Source organism: Montipora capricornis, chromosome 3, assembly GCF_036669925.1.
Source record: "Montipora capricornis isolate CH-2021 chromosome 3, ASM3666992v2, whole genome shotgun sequence".
NCBI classification, from domain to species: domain Eukaryota; kingdom Metazoa; phylum Cnidaria; class Anthozoa; order Scleractinia; family Acroporidae; genus Montipora; species Montipora capricornis.
This window is the reverse complement of record NC_090885.1, coordinates 41,512,419-41,533,703: the sequence shown is the minus strand read 5'-3', so window position 1 is coordinate 41,533,703 and position 21,285 is coordinate 41,512,419. Positions and strand designations below refer to the sequence as shown.

Below are 21,285 nucleotides of genomic sequence, written 5' to 3'. Positions count from 1 at the left end.
CACTTCTCCTTTTCGTCTATAACCTGCACTTCAAACATTTATTTCATTCGACTATTTTTTTTAGTGAAATCCAACTAGTGGTCTATTATCAATGCTGCGTTTAGATTGGTTGCGCTACTAGTAGGCTATTTGTTATAGCCTACTAGTAGCGAAAAGCGCCGGCTTTGAAAACCAAAACAAGAATTAAAGTCTAGCTTTAACTAGCGAAAGATGTTTTGTCTCGATATTTTTTTGACCAACTAGTTGGATTTTACTAAAACAATTATTCCTCTCGCCCCCATGGCCTCTGAGTCAATAGCCCATTCGGGCTCGAGGAATAATTGTTAATTACATCAATGTGTATAGAACGTCTATAACCTGGCGGTTTGTTGTGACTGGCACCTTCTGTGGTTCTTTCTTTCCAGGATTCACTGCGTTACTTGGTTCAAGATTCTTTGGCAGCTTTTACCCAGATGATCCAAGATGCCACGTACAGTATCATTGATTTGCAAGAAGACTTTACTTGGGGAGAAGATATTATCAACAGCAGTTACAAGTAAGGCATGAAGTGTAATCACAACGTTTGAATGCATTTTAAATTAATAGCAACGCACTGTACAATTTGCATTCGATTCCAACCAGAAACCGTCAATGGGCCCCTTGCAGATGGCGATCATATGGTACAAAAACCGCCATACTGGAGAGCGAATTGCGCGCTGGGACATCTTTGTTATTCCAGTGCGCAATTTGCGCGCCAGTATGGCGGTACCATGTGATCGCCAGCTACAAAGGGCCAATTTAAACTATGGTAATCCCTTGTAAACATGATTAATGCCCTGAAAGTGTGTAAGAGGGTGGTCAAGCAACTTGCGTCTGATGTGGGTCACAATAAGAAATTATTACAATGAGGAAGGGCCTTTACTCTAATTAAATCACTTTAAACAGGAAAAACCGGGTCTACTTTCAACACTTTAACAACATAATCGGGTTGCAACACAATGTGGATTTAACGAAAAGTATGTAAGCTGCAACGAATTCTCGAATTCACCACTTTTTGCGAGAGTGCATTACCTTTAACCAGAATGCATTGCATTTAGCCAGAATACCCTGCGCCACGAACAACCTTAACAATAAACAAACAACATTTCAGTAAACAACGAGGCCATCATTATCCTGCTTTCGATGATAACGTGAGTGGTGTTGTTCAGCCTTGTCATATATCCTGCATGACTTTCACTTCCAGTATGTGAAAGTTTTCTGAATTTAGACTGATTTTAAGTTACATCGTTCGCTTTTTTCTTGCAGACAAATCTGACATCTGAACTTTAAGCTTCGTATTTCACCGTTTGGCGAAGTTACGCCTCCTTCAGGTCGAATTCTAGAATCATAAGAAGAACTGTGATGAAATTGTCGTTGCTCAAACTTGTAGAATGATTAGAAAACTACAATGAAACCGTAAAACACTTTTTATTATATAGATGCTGATGAAATACCAGGATTTTTCCTTTTACTAAAAAATCATATCTTCACCGCGCGCAGTGAACATATCATTTTTATCTTTCACATGTGAGAATATAGGTGTCGTCAGAGTAACGAACACGATTAGCCAATAAAACGCGAGCTTCCTCTACATTGTAAGATAATTTTGTGCTTTAATATAATTCTTCTGTACTACATTAACATTTTTATTGCAAAATTTTACATTATCATGATTTTTTTCGTAACTTTCATATCTTGTTTCATGTTACACAACATGCTTATTTCAGCGGTTTGTGAGCACTTTTTGATCATTTCGAAATTGAGTAAGACAAGGTGTTTTAAATCTGGACATTTCATCAATATCTATATAATAAACAGAACATTACATGGCCGCTTGGGGATACGAATTTTATCTTCTCATGCTGAAAATAGCTCTCACTCGAAGATAAAATTCGTATCCCCGCGTGGCCATGTAATATCCTCTAAATTTTCAAATGTACTGCGAACTGACTTCAGTTAACAGGGGCACCCAACGATAATCTTTGGTGAAATACGTGTTCGGGAGAGTCAAACTTTTCTAAGAATTTCGGTTCTAAGTGGCCAAACAGCTATAGATTTCTTTACTAAAACATCACCTAAAAGATTCGCAACCAGGGAAAAGTACCCCCTTACGCTTTCTGAAGGGATATTTTTTGCAATTTTTGGCACTTAAAAAGGTCGCCAAGCAGTTTCGGTTGAGTAAATGGTTCGATGGGAAGTTCTTCGAGGTAACGTTCAGCTTGCAATGTCTCAAATGAAGATTTCATTCCCTAATATTTAATCTTCAGCTATGATATCCCGCAGATCGAATTCCTGTAGGAGATAAAAATATCTCTTTAGACGGTCTTTACACATTACAAGGAGCCTACAAATGTCTCTGAAGGGCTTTTGGCTAAATTTGCTCTTTGGGGGCCCTTAAGTTAGGCTTGCCATGTGCTTCAAGTTTTGTAGACATTGTTGATGAGTACCAGGACAGATTTTAAGTTACAAACAATTCTCGGTTTTCACATGACGTCACAGCCGCCATGTTTGTGCCCCTAAACAAAGAAATGGTGGCCAATTTTGTGTCCCGCCCCAATCCTCTGGGAAATGAGCTCTATTATTATGCAAACGTTTTCTTTTGTTTTCGTTGAAAAACATGGCCGTTGATCACGTGAGTGAAAACCAAAAATAGCCCACAATTCAACCCTAAACAAAAGGCATCATCTCGAGTCTCGAGGAATACATCGAAAGTGGGTTATTTAGACATCTAAGGGATCTTTCGATTGCCGCCATCTGTTGCAAGAAGTGTTTGTAGTGTATTGCTTTCTCATTTTACATCAGGCACGAATTTCAGATCTGACGGTGGCTTATCAGCTAGTGTTTGTGTTTTTTTTTCCGTTTACATTTCCTCCATTTCAGCACGGTCTGGAAAAGGGGTGGTTCGGGTTAAATTTCTGCACATCGACGATAGTTTCATTCCCTCAAAAAGCGAAAATAAATACCACTGACTTCAATACGCCGTCGCTTTGGTTATCAATGATAAATGTTGTCACTACCGACGAAATTTACCGCAGAATTACTGTCTATTAGATACATTAGTTTACATATGAGATTTAAAAGCAGTTTCGTCCAATGACCTCGTCTTTGACTGACGAGGTCATTGGATGAAACTAGTTTTAAATCTCATGTGTAAAATAGTGTGTTGAAAGTAGGTCCCAAATGAGTTTTTCCTGATTAAAATGATGTTAAGTAATACTTTCTTGCCTTCGAAAAGCGAAATTTCACAGAAGTCTAGACTAAAATGACTTAAATCGTATTGAGTAATTAGAGAAGATACAGATGATACAATTTTTACAGTTAGTTTTAAACAGTTGACAATTAGAAACCACAGATGTTTAGTTTTTGAATAAGAAAAAGGGAACTGCCTTTATTCCGGTCAGATGGCGAGCTGCTTCGAACAGTCCTTTTAAAGTTCACGTTCATCTTATTCACAGACCCAAAAAGAATGCCTTGTTCATGCTGGACTTAACAATGGAGAAGTCAGGTGTCCAGTACAATACAGACTTGAAAAGTTTTGGGCGTGTGGTTGTCACTTTATTTGATAAGGGCATCACTTGCACTAAGAATGTTCCTCAACTGGAAAAGATGGTGATTGAAGGATTGTTTTGGAGTGGAACCCCTTTGTTGGAGTCTGTTGGCGAGAATGAGCCAGAAGTAGTGAAGCTAAGAGAGACGGTGCGACACGCTATCAAGCAATCACTCATTCCTCTCAGAGCTTATTCCAGGCAATACGAAAAATACTTGGAGCTTTATAATCTGGATATCAACCAGTATCTCACGTAAGTATAATAACGCTCTCCTGATTGTTGCCCGCATCCAATCACAAGAATTCAGGTGACTTTTATATTGTCACGAATTAGCGTCGTCGTGAAAGGGTCGTCTTTAATGAAGTATACTGCGGGGAGGTTTGGCCAATTTAGTGAGAAGTTTCTGACTTCTGGTTTCTGATGTTTATTTTATTGATTCTGTTACAAAACATTTTTCAGAGAGTATGATTCGCAAGAACGCTCAGCATCAGAAGTAAAGCAAGAGATTGAACGGCATCTTACAGACAAGGAAACCCTAGAAAACACTTTGCCATCCAGCATTGTGATTGGTCCATATTGGATATCAACTGAAGGAGTTAAGCAGGCTTTGGCGAAGAAACGCAAGGCACTGGCAAACGCTGTTATCGAGTTGCTGGCTAAGAAACTTAGAAAACAGGCTGACATGGTATGTACTGCTTCTTTTTCGTTCACTGAATTACCTGATTTCTTTCTCAGCTTTAGTGAAAAATATGAAGTCTTATCGCAGTTATGAGCGCTACTTAAGCACGTGAAATTTTAGGCAGTTTAACGGGATATGAACCCATGGCGCCTGCTATACGGGTGCAGTGCCTTATCAATTGAGGTATCAAGCCAAATGATGGCTGGTTACTTTGTCAGCTCATGATAAATCCGTAGAGGTTGGATATATATTTATGATTAGCAGAATATATGTCGTATAGGCCTTCTAGGCGGTGACTGAAGGTTGATGACACAATGCCAGAAATGCGTCATTTCACAAAATTGTGAGATGGTCAAAGTTATTTTCAAATCATACAAGCTCAATATTACTGACATGTAATTTCATCTTTGCACGACCCTTGAAATAACTAGATCAGACTATTCTATAGTAGTTGCAAATGGCAAGTGAAATGCTGCGAGTATAGATACTGGGAAATCAGACGAGTAATAGAGTTGGATACGACGACGACCATCATGGCCAGGGAAAACTCTTTCATGGCTAAGACTAACTGTACAAGTGATAAAAGCAATGGAAGTTTCCAAGGTCACTATCTGGAACTACTCAATTAGTTCAATTTATGACTTTAGAAACAACATATTCAATTTCATCAAGAGTTTGTTATGAATGAAATAACAATTAACAGCAACATTACCTTCCGCGAGATTTGGTAACATGGCATTGCGGGTACAAACATCAGTTTATATATGCAGGTAATAATAACAGCAAATGTAAATTGAATGCACTAAAACAACAGTGGATCTACTTTGAAGAGCATCGAGGTAAAGTCGATCTCCTTCGGCAAGAATCTGATCTATGGTGCAGAAAGTCCAGTATTCGAGCACATAACAACGCTGAAAACTTCATGCCTATTGTCTTCCCGTGAAATGTCACTAAACCGTGCGTGACTTTGGTGAATGCTTCCAGCAACACATAAATGTGAATTTGGCATGGTTAGTTCCCGATGCGAACTCTTTAGGCCTGGCCAAACGCTCGCAACATTGTTGGGCACAACATGTTGCGTACGTGTGGCCACCCTGTCGCGACATGTTGCGATATGTTGCAACGTGTTGGATGAAATTTGAAAACGGTCACGTTTTTCGTGTAACATTTTGGATGCTGCATGATGTTGTACTCCTTTGGCCACGTTCATGCAACAGTGTTGCACTAGGGCATGCGCGCTAGCTCCACTTGTTGCGTGCCAGGGGCCTGGCGTGCTTTTGGCTTCTCCTGATTGGCTAAAGTGGCGGCCCTTTATTTGATTTCGCGCGTAAAGTGTATCTAAAAATAAGTCCATTTGTGACTGCGCTGGGGAAAGACCGCAATTGATAAATCAACACTCTTATCTAATTCACTCTTGGTAAGACCAAATACAAGGTCTTGACGGCTACTTGAGCAGCCAACAGTGAATCTACTGACTCCAATGCCTTTCTAATCAACCTCGTCTTTGGGTTTGCGCATCATAAACGAGGTCAAAATAATCACAAAAAGTACTTTTGAAAGTGGAGCTTTAATTGACCGATTACTTATGTCCTTGTTTAAAGGGGGCATAGTTTTTGAATGGACCGAGATAATGTTAACCCATTCGCCCCTAAAGCGCCCCTAATTGACGAGTAAAATCGTCTGGCGTTAGACAGAGTAAAATATATCAGTCTCACTCTCAGATGGGGAAGGGCGGTGCCTACTGTTGTTATTTCGCACTCGAGATACTCGGATTTCCGATGTGTGCTGCTTACCAACTTTTCCTCGAATTTTGCCGACAGAAGTTCTCTCAGTTTGCGAAAGTTGTCCCAGTCTATTATTCATACAGGGATATTTTTGCGCGGTTCAAAACTATGCAGAGAAAGCACAACTTAGAAAGTGCTCTTGGTATCCAAAAAAAAAAAAATTGGGGGTAACCATGCATTTTTCAGAGATAATTTAGCTTCAATTTGGAAAAGAACACCATACATTTCTTTGTATTTTAAAGCTTTTTACAAATATTGTTGATTAACTATCTTTGAAAAATGCGTGGTTACCTTTCAATTTTCTTTTTGGATTTCAATAACACTTGTCAATATCTGCTTCTCCCGTATATTCAGTAAACCGCGCAAAAATACCTTTGAATTAGAATGCACCGCGTCCTTAACTTATGATTATTCAGTGTTATAGACGATTTTGGGCTTTATGCAGTGAAACAAAGAGTTTTTTTTTCTCTTTCACAGGTTTGTGAGGAGTTTAAAGCGATTGCAAGAGTATTATACGACAAACCAAACAGCATTGAAGAGTTATCTGAACAGAGAGAATACATGAAGCAGATTCCTGAAAATCTCAAGAAGAATCAAGAGTTGATTGATAAAGCTATGATCGATTATGAACTCATCGAAGAGTTCAACTATAGCATTTCAGCTGAAGACTTCAATGCTAAGTAAGTAACAGAGGAGGTATACTCTAGCAGGTTAGTTTTTAACCGAGAACCGTTAACTTAAAACCAAGTTGGTTAACGACAGCAGATGCACAAGACCATTACCTAACCCAGCGGTTAGGGCGCTTACCTTGAGACCCGGAGACCCCGGGTTCAAGACACGTTCCGACCACTCGTTGAATTTGTTCCAGGGTAGTCCCTGGTTTAATTTCCTGGCTGCGCATCCTTTTCCATTTTCCTGGCTGTGCAGCTGGGATTGTTTAAAGTTGTTTCTGTTCAATACTCGGAGATATTGGCTACCATAAAAATCTGACGGTAAAGGATGATACTTACTTACTTACTTTACAAGATTAAGATTCAATGTGCAGGATCCATCAAGTTTCTGATTGATGCTTTCTTTACCAAAAAACTGAAATGACATATCCAGTACCCGTGAAAAGAATACGCTGTATCCATTGCTACAATAATAATAAGAGTTGATCATCCTTTTTTTGATACACATTTGGAGGCAATGGAGTGATGCTGCAGAGATTCTCACTTTACAAAAGAATAGGCCCATTGTGCTAGGTTAACACCGAGACTGATCTTTTCAAAAAACTGTTTTTGCTGTGTTGTTTATTTCAATTCTGATATGTTACAGATTCGGTTTAAATTTTTACCAACAATTTATAATTGAATTGAAATTTAATCGGAATTGATTCAAAGGAAATCAATTTTAAATTGTTTAAACAGGTGGACATGTATTGGGTGGCCTCATAAAATCCAGCTTCAGATGGAAGCAACAGAAGCCAGCCTTCACGCTGATGAAGAAAGATTCCAGAAGAACCTGCTAGCAGATCAGAACACATTCCAGGATCGACTGGACTCACTTAACATGGCTGTAGCAGGGTTTGCAGCTCATACTGACATCAGCAAAGCGCATGAAGTGGCGAATGAAGTGCGCCGACTTACAAAACAACTCAAGGAATGCCAAGCACTCGCCAGTACGTATAACAACCGGGAGAGACTCTTTGGGCTTCCCGTGACATCGGTACGTATCGTTGCCATACCGAATGTTTTCCAGCTTTTTGCAGAAGTTTGATTAGTATGCAAATAAGTTCAGTGCGATGTGAAGCCGCAAAGAATGATTGCGCCGTGTTGACTAAAAAGATCTAAGATCTAAGAAACGAGATGAATTCGTGTTAGTATATACCACCCAAGTGAATAGTGCTTTCGCGGGCGCTGATTGGCTAACTCGGAGGTGATTAGCCAAGTGCTATCCACCTCCGAGTAGCCGGGGCGGGAGATGTAAATTTCCGACCACCTTTTACAAAAATAAAGTAGATAAAACGTAGCAATAAGTTACAATTCTTCGCTGCTACTTGCAAACATTGTCTGAACTCTAGCATAAACTTTGCAAAATATGGCTTGTTAATTTAATCGTGTGATGGAATTCCGTCCCGCTGGGGTGGTGTGGCCTCTGCAAGGGACACTAGGTTTGGGTCATTACTCTGTGGTGACCTGCACTAACACGTTGAAGCTTAAGTGACTATACCCTAGAACTCTCAGCATTGAATATTGAACCTTGTAAATTTTCTCGCAGTATGACAAACTTGGCAAGCTGATCAAGGACTTTGAGCCGTTTAAGAACATGTGGCTGACAGGCTCTGATTGGCTGAAGTGGTATGACAGTTGGATGAATGATCCGCTGACAACAATTGACGCAGAACAGCTGGAACAGAATGTGAACAATGCCTTCAAGACTGTCTTCAAATGTGTGAAACATTTTAAGGAGATCCCTGCGTGCCAGGAGGTTGCAATGGAAGTGAAGGAGAAGATTGAGAACTTCAAACCGTACATTCCACTCATTCAGGGCTTGAGGAACCCAGGAATGAGAAGCAGGCATTGGGAACAAGTAGGTCTTGTTTACTTTACTAAATCACCCTAGACAAGTGTTACCATTGGTGCAAGGGAAAGCCCTAAAGTAAGAACGAAGGAAGACTGGACTAACAATTCTAATCTCTTTGACTAAATCCACGTTTAAAGCACAGCAATTACAATTTTGAACCAAATTTGAGCAAATTAGCACTAGTCTTCGATTTTCCGTGTTCACGTTTTAAACTGACAACCGTGAAAAAAGAAAGACTTCTGGGTATTTGGCGTCAATAAGACAGTATTTTCTATCTTTCCCATTTGGTATGCTGGGTTTCTAAGACAGCTTTTAAAGAACCTTGAAGACATTCTTCCAAGCCTACCATCCTATTAGGTGTTATTTTCAGTGCGTTTCTCTTCGGGACAAATCTTTCTGTTGCCAAATCTCGTCAAAGTGTGTGCACCTAAAGCATTGTGAAGACTGATACTTCGTACTTGTCTCAGTGTATTCTGACAGATTATTAAATATTTTTAGTTGTCAAAGGACCTTGGGTTTCCTATTGTGGCAAACGCACAGTTGACATTCACAAAGTGTTTGGAAATGAAGCTGCAAGATCACATTGAGGTTATTGCAAAAGTAGCTGAAGTTGCTGGCAAAGAATACTCTATTGAACAGGTAAATTAAACACTTTCAGTTATAATGCGTGTCGCCAAACTCGTCAATTCGTTAAGCCCTTGGTGATCTTATCCCATTCGACTGTTGGACCTTCTGAACAGAACTGGTTATCTTTTGATTAATGATGCAGTGTCCAGTGTCTTCTAAATGCTCAATCTTGCAAGATCTTTATTAGATAATAGTTAAACGAATGTTGTTTATGTTACCACCAGGCTCTGGATAAGATGGAATCCGAGTGGAAGCCAGTTATGCTAGAGGTCATGCCATATAAGGAAACAGGTACTTTCATTATGAAAGTAAGTGATGACTGCTCGCAGCTACTGGATGATCACATTGTGATGGCACAGAGCATGTCATTTTCACCTTACAAGAAGCCATTTGAAGAGCGTATCACCACATGGGAAAGCAAACTGGTCATGACTCAGGATGTGATGGATGAATGGTTGCAGTGTCAGAGACAGTGGCTGTATTTGGAGCCTATCTTTAGCTCCGAGGATATCAATCGCCAGCTGCCAGTGGAGAGCAAGAGATATCAGACCATGGAGAGGATATGGAGGAAAGTCATGAACAGTGCTAAAGAAAATCCTCAGGTCTCTGTATAAACAAACCCAATTCCCTTCCTTTTTTCTAACCATTTCAAGTGGCTTTACCGTACCTTGCCAGAGTAGGCGTGTGTTTCACAAAGGCCCGAAAAAATATCGCCTATTCCGGATAGTAAAACGTCGCTATATCGAAAGACGTAGATGCACTTAAGTATGGACCCTTGCAATAACCTTTGTCCTTAAAGCGTCTTACCAGCTGTTAAAAAAAACGAACGAGCACCAGGTTCGTCAACGGGTGATTTTGGTCTGACAATAAAAGGCGCTGAAATAATGTTATTAATTGTAGTGCAGAGAAGAACTCTCGAGGTAGCATATTTTATTGAATTAAACAGCCTCGGGGGGTTTGAATCAAAGTAGTTCTAATTATTTACCATAGATCTCATTAGGTTAGAAGACGTAGGAAGGTTGGATGATTACGGAACATGCAAATCCACTTGTAAGCTTTGATCTGTAATTTTCGTATCAACGTCCTGAAAGAAAAACTTGGGAAATCGTTTAATATGAGTGATATTTGACATGCTTGTCTGCAGTATACTTATTGGCTTACCTCGAAATAACTTTGCGTTGACGTTTCAGGTCATCTCCCTTTGTCCAGATCCAAGACTTCTTGAGAGTCTTCGTGAATGTAACAAACTCCTAGAACAGGTAACAATTGTTTGTCAAATGACGAAAGAAAGGACGATAGGTGCGAGCGGATATCCCGCGGTATAACTGGGTGATCAAATTGGCCTCAATAACCCGGCCCTGGTGGTAGCCAGCCAGGACAAGGACGGGCTGCTGTAAAACCTGCATTATTCTGCTCGCCACATCCGTCTTAGCCTACTGAATAATTCGTGTATACGGCGAGAGCTACTGAGATTTAAATTGACCAATCAGAATTCAGCGAGCGGGAAAAACTGCTATCCGACGTCACGTGAATTGTGTGCAATTAAAGGGCCAGAAAACCATTTAAATGATTTAATGGCGACTTTTTTGTCAACAAACTTTGGCGTCAAAACTGGGTTGCCAGCGAGCGGCGATTCGAACATTCAACTGTTGTGCTTTAGCTGTCACTTGTCAAAACTGGGTTGCCAGGGAGCGGCGATTCGAACGTTCAGCTGTCGTGCTTTAGCTGTTACTTGTGCTTTTTCTAACTATTTTAAGACGAATTCTGTCTAGTATTTTCGAATGAAGTGTAAGAAGACGTCAAGACTGTATTGATAATGTAGTATTTGTGTTAGCTTCGCGAAAAAAGACTTTGATGGCGTCCTTTCGACAGGGTAGATCGACAAACAGCCTCGTTTACTCACAAAAATGCACCATTTCCGGTGAAAGGGAAAAGGATTGACAGGATAGCACAGTTTTGACAACTGCGCGCATTGTAGGCGCGGGTTCCGTGTGCACGGATGTGAGGTGTCCCCTGGCCAAGATTAAGGTTGGTTTGCGCACAGGTACTCCAAGCTGAGAAGCAGAAAAATTATAAAGATTTGTATGGAGCAAATGACTGCATTTCGAAAAATACAAACGACTTTTAAATGCTAGAAAAAACCCGCTTAACTTGATTTAGTTCTGAGGTTTCTTGTGTTTTGTTTAAGCGATTTTTTCAGGGGGATTTTAGGTTTCAGTGTTCTTAAGTATCGCACGAGCACAACTTGAAATCTGAGCACGGACACGCGCGCGCGCTGGAAACTGTCTGTGACATCATCGACAAGACTCCTTGATCCATTGTTTTTACATTTGTTCTTGATACGGTTCTAGTTTTACTTTATGGCGCGTCTTCGTCTTAACAGGTTCAAAAAGGACTCAGCGAATACCTTGAGACAAAGCGAACAGCTTTCCCACGGTTTTACTTCCTTTCGGATGATGAACTTCTGGAGATTTTATCACAAACCAAAGATCCTACTGCTGTGCAGCCTCATCTGCGAAAATGCTTTGAGAACATCGCCAAGGTATGTCCTCATTATCAAAAAATATCTGTTGTTGGTGACAATTTTTCATCAAGAGTCTCGTAGTGGTACCCTCTATCTCGCAATGCGGTACAAAAAATTGCTGCTTGTATTATCGATGGAGTAATTTATTAAAATTATCTAGGAACAAGCCAAATCCTTACACTCGGGGCGTGCTGCCAAAATGTGAAATTGTGTTATATTTCCTGCGCGACTGACTTGTTTTGTGATTGTGTCCCGAGACGTAATTACAATACCTTGCATAGCAAAACGCTGGCTTTAGAGACGTAAAGCCGACTTTTGTTTCGGCGAGAACTCAGCGAAGAAAAGCGTGCTGTCGTCCGCCGGTGCCGGTATTGGGCGGCGGTTAGATTCTTATTTGTGGACGCAGGATTTTCCTTAGGTACGTTATTGACTAATAATTACTTTCAAAGTATGGCACGGTATTGCCGTTGAAGTTCTTGTTTTGCTTTTTTCCTTGCAGCTCTCATTTGAGGAAGATTTGCGTATCTCCTCTATGTTTTCTGGCGAAGGAGAATGTGTTCCATTCAGCAACGAACTATATCCTACGGGAAATGTGGAGGACTGGCTGCTGGAAGTGGAAAATACTATGAGAGGAAGCTTACGCGAGATTTTGCACAGAGCTTTGTTGGCTTATGAGGAGGTATTTAATTCATTATGAGGAGTATTACAACCATTTTTCCATTTCTACTTTCCCAGAGAATCTACTCCAAAGAATCTCCTCTTCTTCCTCGTCCATTTTTGAGACGCGGACGGCAATCAGAAGTGAGCTGTTTTCCCTTTTAACTTGTCTTCACACAACCATATTTACATTGTTAAGCATCTTTTTTCCATTAGAGATAATATGTATAAAAATCTGGGAGACACCATTGTCCTGGCACACGAAACCATTTTCCATTCCAGGACAGTAGACTCTCCCAGATTTTTAAGCTGATCGTCTCTAATAGTGAAGAGATTCTTAATAAAATATGTTTGTGTCAAGACAGGTTAAAAAGGAAAAAAAAAGGTTACTTCCGGTTGCCGTCTAAGGCTCAAAAACGTCATGAGCGTATAATCCCCAATGTTAAAAGAATACCTTATTTGTCTTCAGTCGATAGGGCGGTTTTCAATTGAGTGTCGAAAGTAATTAGCGAATTACATTTACTTTGTAAATAAAGTCCCAGTTCTCTCTTCGTAAATCAAATTTAAAATTTTCTCTTTCAAAATCCCGAAAGTCTCTGAATTCAAAATAATCAGGAAATGGACTAAATTTTGGGTCGTACAAAATACTAAAGACTGGTAGATGATCCGCGATCTCAACTGCGAGGCTGCCGCTTGAACATGAGGTTGAAATATTTGTAAAAATGTGATCAATACAGCTTTGTGAATTTTCAGTAATACGTGTTGCTTCAAAAATCAGCTGAGAGAATCCTTCTGATTGTGATACGTTAAGATATTCCTTGGAGACACTTGTTTTTGTAAGAATGTTTATATTAATATCACTCATTAAAATACATTTTTTCTTAGAGAGAAAAACATTGTGTAGAGTTCTTTCGAGTTTGTCTAAAAAATTCTGGGTTTGAAAAATTTGGGGGCTTACAAATGACACCCACAATCATGTCATGAGTTTCTGTCCACATGTTTTCAATTAAGTCTATTTTGCGGTCATTTCTTATTGAGAAAGAATACAGCCTAAACTAACATACAAAGCGACACCACCACCTGTCGAAAAGGTGCGAATATTTAAATCTGGGTCAGAAGACTCTTGCGTCATTAGCATAAAATTTTTACTCGTCAAAATTTAGTCAATAGTTAAAGATAAGTGTAAATTATAAATCTAAGTAGACATTTAAGATGGGACTTACACATATACAGAAGTATCTACTGTTCAAACATCTCAAGCTTGATGAAGCGCGCCGTTGATAAAAGCTTGCCATGATGAAATCTAGGTCTTTTCCCAGCTTTAAATGCATCTTTCATCAACAATCTCAATTTCTTCTTCTTTTGTCGGTCTTCCTATATCAAGTCGTCCGAAACACGCACACCATCACGTAGTTCCCTCTTCTTTTTGATAACTCTAAACCGCTCTGGACGGTACAAAGACTTAGCCAAAATTTCAAAATAGCAGAGTCTGTCCTCAAGAGAGACACGTTCCCCCTCTACTTACTATGAATTCGAGGGACAAGGAGAACATCCTCATTCTTAGCATTCGGCCCGCGTGCTCAAAATTTAAGTTTCGCCCGCTAAACCAGATGTAGTTGCATCGTTCATAAAAATGCAAACCGCGATTGCTTGAACATAGAAAAATTCAGGGTCTTTAAATAGTGTACGGAGCAGTGCTTCCTCTGTAATAACATATGCAATTGTATACACATTTTTCTCTGTGGATGAGGAAAATAACCGTAAAAGCCCTGTCTCACGACAAAGCAGAGTTCGTAAACCTCTCTGCGTTTTATGAATACGATATACTATCTGAGGTGATAACCTCTTTTTGTTTTAATTTGTTAGACTCCTCGTACCGAGTGGGTCTTAAAATGGCCTGGTCAGGTTGTTATTGCTGGCTGTCAGACTCACTGGACCAAAGAAGTATCGGAGGCACTTGTTGAAAACAGAATAGATGAGCTTTACAAGACCTTAATGGCACAGGTGAGATCATTCTTTTCTAGTGTGAACAGCGGGCGATAGGACTGAAAATATCAAGAGGATAATCTCGAGAAAAAAAGTAAAGTAGGACAACAACCGCAAGTGAACATTTCTTGGAGGCACTAGTCGTCTTAAGCAGGGAATCATTTTCTGGCAAGTCACAACTAGATTTCAAAGCAATCCTAAACAATTGCATAGATACTCTCGGCATTCAACCGATTACCGCTCAAAGCGACCAATCCATCCAAAGAAAGAGTGATATTTCAAGCAATGTTTTTAAAGTTATTAATTAAAGTTGAAGAGATCCAGTGGGTGACGTTTCAAACGGAAGGTATTTTCGTGGGATTTGCTCTTACAAAAGGACAGAAAACGTTCGAACCATGTCAGAGTCTTCTTCTGTTTCTGATGACCAATTAACCTTATCAACTAAAATTAGTCCTTTACTCCAATTAGAAACACTCACTCCTTCATTGTAAGCATATATCTCTCCCCAGTTGTTACGTTGTTCGTGCCATGCAACCCAAATCAACCTTGTATAATTTTATTTACAGGGTAGTGGAATTTGCGAACAGGTTATTTGGTGGCTTTTCTCTTTACTTGTGTTGCTTCTTTTTCAGCTCAGTGATCTTGTAACTTTGGTGAGAGGGAACTTGTCTAAACTGTCCAGAATGATTCTTGGGGCGCTTATTGTTATTGAGGTAATTTGTGATCGATGCTGCGGTCTTAACTATAGCTGAGAATCAACTGGATTCTATCGGAAAATGAACCTTACCAACAGGTACAGCTCGCGAGGGTTATTCAGGCTGTAAAGTTTGAGCAGTCCTACACAGTGTAAAAGAATAAAGACTCTTAAATGTCGGTGAAATTACATGGCCCGTCCTGAGAATTTCAGTAGTGTTGATTGGATGACCAGGGTTCCTCTGATCAGTACAAAGAAGTGAACGTTGTTCGGTGTCTGCTTCTATTTGTTAAACCAAACTTTTGTTCAACTGCTATCTTCGTATTAGTTAACGACAATCAAAAGTTATTGGATGACGTGGGCAGAATTTAATTTTAAGTCTCATCAAGTGGTGGTAGTATTTTCCGATCTATTTTCTAAGCTTTAAGAAAAGAGTACAAAAATACAGGTTACTTCCTCACTCATTCAGGTCCACGCATTGTGCTTTATACATTTGTTCGACCTCGCTACATCCCGTGTCCTTCACAGCGTGGATACTTGGCAGTTTCTTGAAGAGTCTGTTCGAATCAAATGTTATGACAAAAATGAGCTTTTCAGTGGCGCATATTCGTATTCTCAGTATTGGATTGGAACTAGCTCGCAATGGATGCTAATGCGGGGGCATCTTTTCAAATGCAAATTCCTTTTAATCAGGAGCGCATAAGTAGGAGCTGGCCTCTCCCATACAAGCCCTATAAGTCAACCTTTGCTCGTATCCTTTTATTTTTAGAACGCCACGAGTTCTTCGGCTCTGCACTCAGTGTTTAGAATGGCCAATCAGAATAAAGTTATTATGGAACAAAGACAAAAATAGCAAAAACAATGTATGCAAATTGTGCAAATTGATATAAATTGTTGTAAATGTGAGTTCCTGCTGAAGGATTAGTTCTAAAAATAGAAAGATACGCGCAAAGGTTGACTCAAGGATAATTCTAAGGCATAGGGTGGCTCCTAGTCATGGGCTCCTGAAGCTTTTAATATGTTCCCCCGCATTAGCCTCCATTGCAAGCTAGTTCCAGTCCTATACTGAGAATACGAATATGGTCTAATTATTACAGCTCGCCCTTTTTATTCGCATTTATTGGAATTTGTCTTGTGAGGTGGCCTGATCATATTATTTCTTCCGAAAACTGATAGAGCTTAAAAATGAACGACTTTATTTCGTTTACTTCTAAATTTTTTTTCTGTAAATAGTTTTTCAATGTCCTTGTCATTCAAGGTTTCAAATCCACACGGCTTGTCATCCATTTTTGTGAATAAAGTTGCTGTTGCGCGATGAGATGTCTTCGTCCAATTCAACAGGCACGTGACGTCTGACCCTCGCAGAGAAATAAGAAGTTTGCAATGATTAGTAATTACATTTGTCATTGCATTTACCTTGATTGAACACGATAATTCGAGAAATTCGCGACTGATTTCAGTCGACGTTGCACATTTAGCTTTTAAAGGAAATGGAGAAGTGATCCTCGGACTTAACCGGACAATCTAAGCAATCGTCTCTTATCTTCTGTAACCCGCAATTCAAATATATACATTTCTTTCATTCATCGAATCCTTTCACGGGAACACATGAGCCCAACAAATAGGCCATTTCCGAGTTCATGTCTGCCTCCTCTTCAAAGCGAGTCTTGTGCGAAGTTTTTGTTATGAAAATTAGTTTTCATTCATATGTAAAGTAGAACTAATTACCATCACAAAAACTTTGCACTTAGACTCGCTTTGAGGAGGAGGCAGACATGATTTCGGAAATGGCCTATTGACCTGCTCCCAACATCCCATAACTCAGTTGGTAGAGCGCTGCACTGGCATCGCGGAGGTCATGATTCGAATTCCGTTGAAGCCGCCTGAATCTTTCAAGTGTCTCTAAGATAAATTGCTTACATTGTCCCGATACTGAAGTGCAAGGGTCACCTCTTCATTTCGTCTATAACCTCCACTTCAAGTATTTACATTTCTTTCATTCATGAAGCTTTTTGTAATGAAAAATTTTCATGGACTCTATCAACTGCTCTTTAGGTCCATGCTTGTGATGTGGTAGCCAAGATGATCGCTGAAAAAGTAAAAAATGTGAATGATTTTGAGTGGATTAGTCAACTGAGGTAGGTCTTCACACTACGGGACTGCTTTTGGTCCAACTTTTACGTCATGGTATGTTAACGTAGTATGGCTAGTATGGAATTAGCTTTTAATACCTCCATTTATTCCTGTTAAGTTTTGAACAATTTAAGTGTTATTTATCCTAAACCATATATTATTACATACCCTTTTAATACATTTATTCATAGTTATAATTCACAATTCAGCCCTAATTGCCTGCAATGGATTATGTAATAAAGTATTTCAGTATCTATCCCTTTATCCTTGTGTTTCTCAACTAAAGATACTACTGGGAAGATGATATGGTTATCCGCGCAGTCAATGCACAGTTTGACTACGGCTACGAGTACCTTGGCAACACGGGTCGGCTTGTTATTACACCACTGACAGATCGCTGTTATCTTACACTTACTGGAGCGCTACATTTAAAGTTCGGAGGAGCCCCTGCTGGACCTGCAGGCACAGGAAAGACTGAAACCACAAAGGTAAATTGAGGTCATCGAATGCAGACTGCTCTTTAAACTCTAGTTGTTTCACGCAACCACTCGTCAGACTGTTAGGTGAGTCTTTTCTGGTGATTTCTTCAATACTGATTTGCCTTGTAAAGCGAGAATGACTGGAAATTTGTCACCTACCGGACATAATTCGCAAATTTCACTCACGGATTGCAGAAAAGTTATCTACAACAGGACTTCAGATAAGATTTCGATTACCTGTTTTTGGTTCTGAGCACGTGTTTTAGGAAAAGTCTCGACCTAAAAACCTGATAGGCATGCCCAGTGCGGGCAACTCCTTGTCAAAATCGAACTCGTAATCCAACCTTAATGGTTCTTTGATAAAAAAAAAATCACCTTTTTTTTCTTATTTCGAAACTGTATTGCCTATCACTAGACCGGCGAAAAGGAAAATTGTTTATTCCAACTGAAACTCGTCTTTTAGTGAATGGTCCGCCACTCTCGAATGAGATTAACAAAACATCCAAAGTTTGTTGCATTGATCTCAGTTAAGCACCAGCCCTGCAATTGATTCTGGATCCCTTGTTCTCTTTGTTCACGTTTATCCGTTTGCTTTCAGGATTTAGGCAAAGCTATGGCAGTTCAGTGTGTTGTGTTCAACTGCTCTGACCAGCTTGACTTCATGGCTATGGGGAAGTTCTTCAAGGGTTTGGCCAGGTACAGTCTCTTAGAGAGCATAACTAGACAAAAAAACACTGGATAGCAAACGCCGGGGGCTTTTGTATGCTTTCTAGACGTTGTCAGTTTGCATGTCAGAAACTCGACCCAGTAAAGTATGTCATTCTCTTGTAAATTTCAACATAGGAGTCATACAAGAACTTGATGAAGATTGTCCGGATCATTGTAGTCCTTATAAGAACTTAATCCTAGTCGACTCAAGTAATGACTTCCGCTCAGGATTGTCTAAAGTCAGTCATTGTCGGCTATGAATAGTCTTTCTCAGGAGTTCAACTTTTCGGCCGATCTTATTCCAATGCAATATGCCATTGGTAATTATTAAAAATATATATTTGATGTCGCTCTTGGTTATTTTGGTCTCGTGGGATACATACTTTCACGACTCTCTAGAAGATACGAGTACCAGATAAGCGTTGAGTTTATGTCAGTGTTTAATCAACAGCTTTGCTGATGTGGTTATTCCCCAAATGAATGTATTTTTGTTTCTGTCCAGTGCCGGTGCTTGGGCGTGTTTCGATGAGTTCAATCGTATAGACGTGGAGGTGTTGTCTGTGGTGGCCCAGCAGATTTCAACCATCCAACAAGCTTTGGAAGCAAGGGTTTGTATGAATTATGCTCTCGTAATTGTCGCTTCAACAAAGCAATCTGCGGCGTGAGTGTGCCACTTGTTCCCAGTGCTTTTACGGAAAATGCTTGACCATGCTCACAAGCAATAATCATATAGAGTGTTTTCACATGACGTCAAGGCGGCCATGTTGGTGTTCCAAAACAAAGAAATGGCGGCCATGATGGTGTACCAAACTAATCCTCCGGGAATTAAACTCTATAATTAAGCAAGTACTTCCTTTTGTTCCAGTAATCCAATATGGCTACTGGTCACGTGAGTGAAAACGCTTTATTGGTGTCAACCGTCTGCGAGAAACCAGATTATATGAAGTTGCTAAATCTATGGGAATTAGTTTGGAATTTAAGTTCGGACGGTTTTATTTGCTAGACCCTTCTTCACTCGGAACTTAAAATGAAGTTAACAGTTTCAGTCTCGTGTTGGTGAAGTAGATTGTTCTTCGGTCCCTGTTCCGAGAGTGGGGCAACACGCGACCCCGCGTCTTTTTACTTTTCTTCATTCATCCGTTCAATTAAACAATGTCGTCCAAGCTCCGCTTTTACTATGTATTAACATTATGCCTTTGGCTTTTAGGTTGACCGGTTTATGTTTGAGGGAGTAGAACTTGCTCTGAGACCATCATGTGCTGTGTTTATAACGATGAATCCTGGTTATGCTGGACGAACAGAACTCCCAGACAATCTGAAGGTGAGAAATCTCTTCTAGTGTGACTGCCAGAAGGAACGCATCAATTGGAAAGAAATAGATTCTATAGCTTTCGTCATATTAAACAATGTCTACGTTATCTTCGCTTTTAATTTTAGGCTAGAAGCGTTCGTTTACTATCTGTTTACTGAGAACTAATTAATGTAAGCGTTACTACCTGGCCAGCGAATTTCGACATTTAAACTTGATGCATAGTCACAGAAGCATAATGTACGCTATTCTTTTTTTGTCATTTTGTTCAGGCCCTATTCCGTCCAGTCGCTATGATGGTTCCTGATTATGCTTTAATCGCTGAGATCAGCTTGTTCTCGTTTGGTTTTTCTGAGGCCAAAGCTCTAGCTAAGAAAATCACCACGACATTCAAGCTTTCCTCTGAACAGCTGAGCTCCCAGGTTTGTTTTTTTCTCGCTTTACTGAGGTTATGCGTCGTGAATCAGCTTTATTTTGGAACGGGCATACATGTACAAGGGAACACTATCCTATAATCAGGAAGTAATGTTCATAGCCACCGGTGCACCGGGCTGCCATGCGGGAGTTAGTGAGCGGTTCGACTCCGGCCGGACCAACACTCAGGGTCTTTAAATAATTGAGGAGAAAGTGCTGCCTTTGTAATTACATCCGCAAAATGGTTAGACTTTCAAGTCTTCTCGGATAAGGACTATAAACCGTAGGCCCGGTCCCACAAATATCTTCCATGTTCATTAGTTCTATGTGGGACGTTAAAGAACCCACGCACTATTCGAGAAGAGTAGGGAATGAAGTTCCCGGTGTTGTGGCTGTTCTCTGTGAGTATATGGGTGGGTGGGTGGGTGTAGCAGGTCCACATCAGCTGAATAGCTGCCAAAACTTTAACCTGCTCTAACAAATAAATAACAAACAAACAAACTCTCTTTCAACAAAGCAAGTATTCAAATCAAATTCAGTATGCGACCGTTATTTATGTTCATGTGTGAACGCTGATGACATGTGGAAACTCAGTGTTCCTTCACAAAATTCAGTGGCAATGATCAAATAAACGGGTTTAGTCATTTAGCCTAGCGTGATTTCTATGTAAGGCTGAAGGGAAGTTTGGAGGGCAGTCAAGTCAGGTGATCTCGGCAGTTCCGCAACTGAGCAGCTCATATTCATCTGTCAGTCTTTGCGCAAAAAAAAATGAAAGACATTTCTTGAACTGTGGTTGTAATGACTTAAAGCGAGAATATCCATAGCACTTGAAAGCCACTTTTAAGTGGCTTAAAACTGCTTAAGGTAATTCCCATGAAAATGACGTACTATCTAGATTTTTTCAAACTTGGCACAATTGATATTCATACACAGGACATTTTGAAAATGCAATAAAAAGATGGGGTCACCGAGCTTGTTTTCGCACTGTATGCCCTTTACTCTAAGTGTTTTTTACTGAATTTTGAGAGAAGCGTTCGAAACCAGATCAACCGGAAAAATTGTTGTTATGTAGCAAAAGCTACTGAATATTACTGAAAACTTGAACCTGCTTGTTTGTCCGGTCTATAATCTTTAAGTAAGTGATTTCAAATCGCTCAATC

General features: G+C 40.0%; 1 protein-coding gene across 1 annotated transcript in view; it reads left to right on the top strand.

Annotated features, from left to right (window-relative positions):
* The window catches only part of LOC138043159 (dynein axonemal heavy chain 1-like), a 104,184-nt gene that overhangs the window by 11,846 nt on the left and 71,053 nt on the right, over positions 1-21,285 (top strand). Inside the window, exons 9-27 of the mRNA XM_068889298.1 lie at positions 405-535; positions 3,474-3,818; positions 4,026-4,251; positions 6,507-6,709; positions 7,439-7,736; positions 8,289-8,600; positions 9,093-9,233; positions 9,446-9,823; positions 10,412-10,480; positions 11,605-11,763; positions 12,245-12,424; positions 14,269-14,406; positions 15,021-15,101; positions 17,138-17,220; positions 17,502-17,703; positions 18,293-18,390; positions 18,905-19,010; positions 19,610-19,723; positions 19,984-20,133. Coding sequence (XP_068745399.1) covers positions 405-535; positions 3,474-3,818; positions 4,026-4,251; positions 6,507-6,709; positions 7,439-7,736; positions 8,289-8,600; positions 9,093-9,233; positions 9,446-9,823; positions 10,412-10,480; positions 11,605-11,763; positions 12,245-12,424; positions 14,269-14,406; positions 15,021-15,101; positions 17,138-17,220; positions 17,502-17,703; positions 18,293-18,390; positions 18,905-19,010; positions 19,610-19,723; positions 19,984-20,133 — 3,414 coding nt within the window. The remainder of the gene's footprint in view (positions 1-404; positions 536-3,473; positions 3,819-4,025; positions 4,252-6,506; positions 6,710-7,438; positions 7,737-8,288; positions 8,601-9,092; positions 9,234-9,445; positions 9,824-10,411; positions 10,481-11,604; positions 11,764-12,244; positions 12,425-14,268; positions 14,407-15,020; positions 15,102-17,137; positions 17,221-17,501; positions 17,704-18,292; positions 18,391-18,904; positions 19,011-19,609; positions 19,724-19,983; positions 20,134-21,285) is intronic.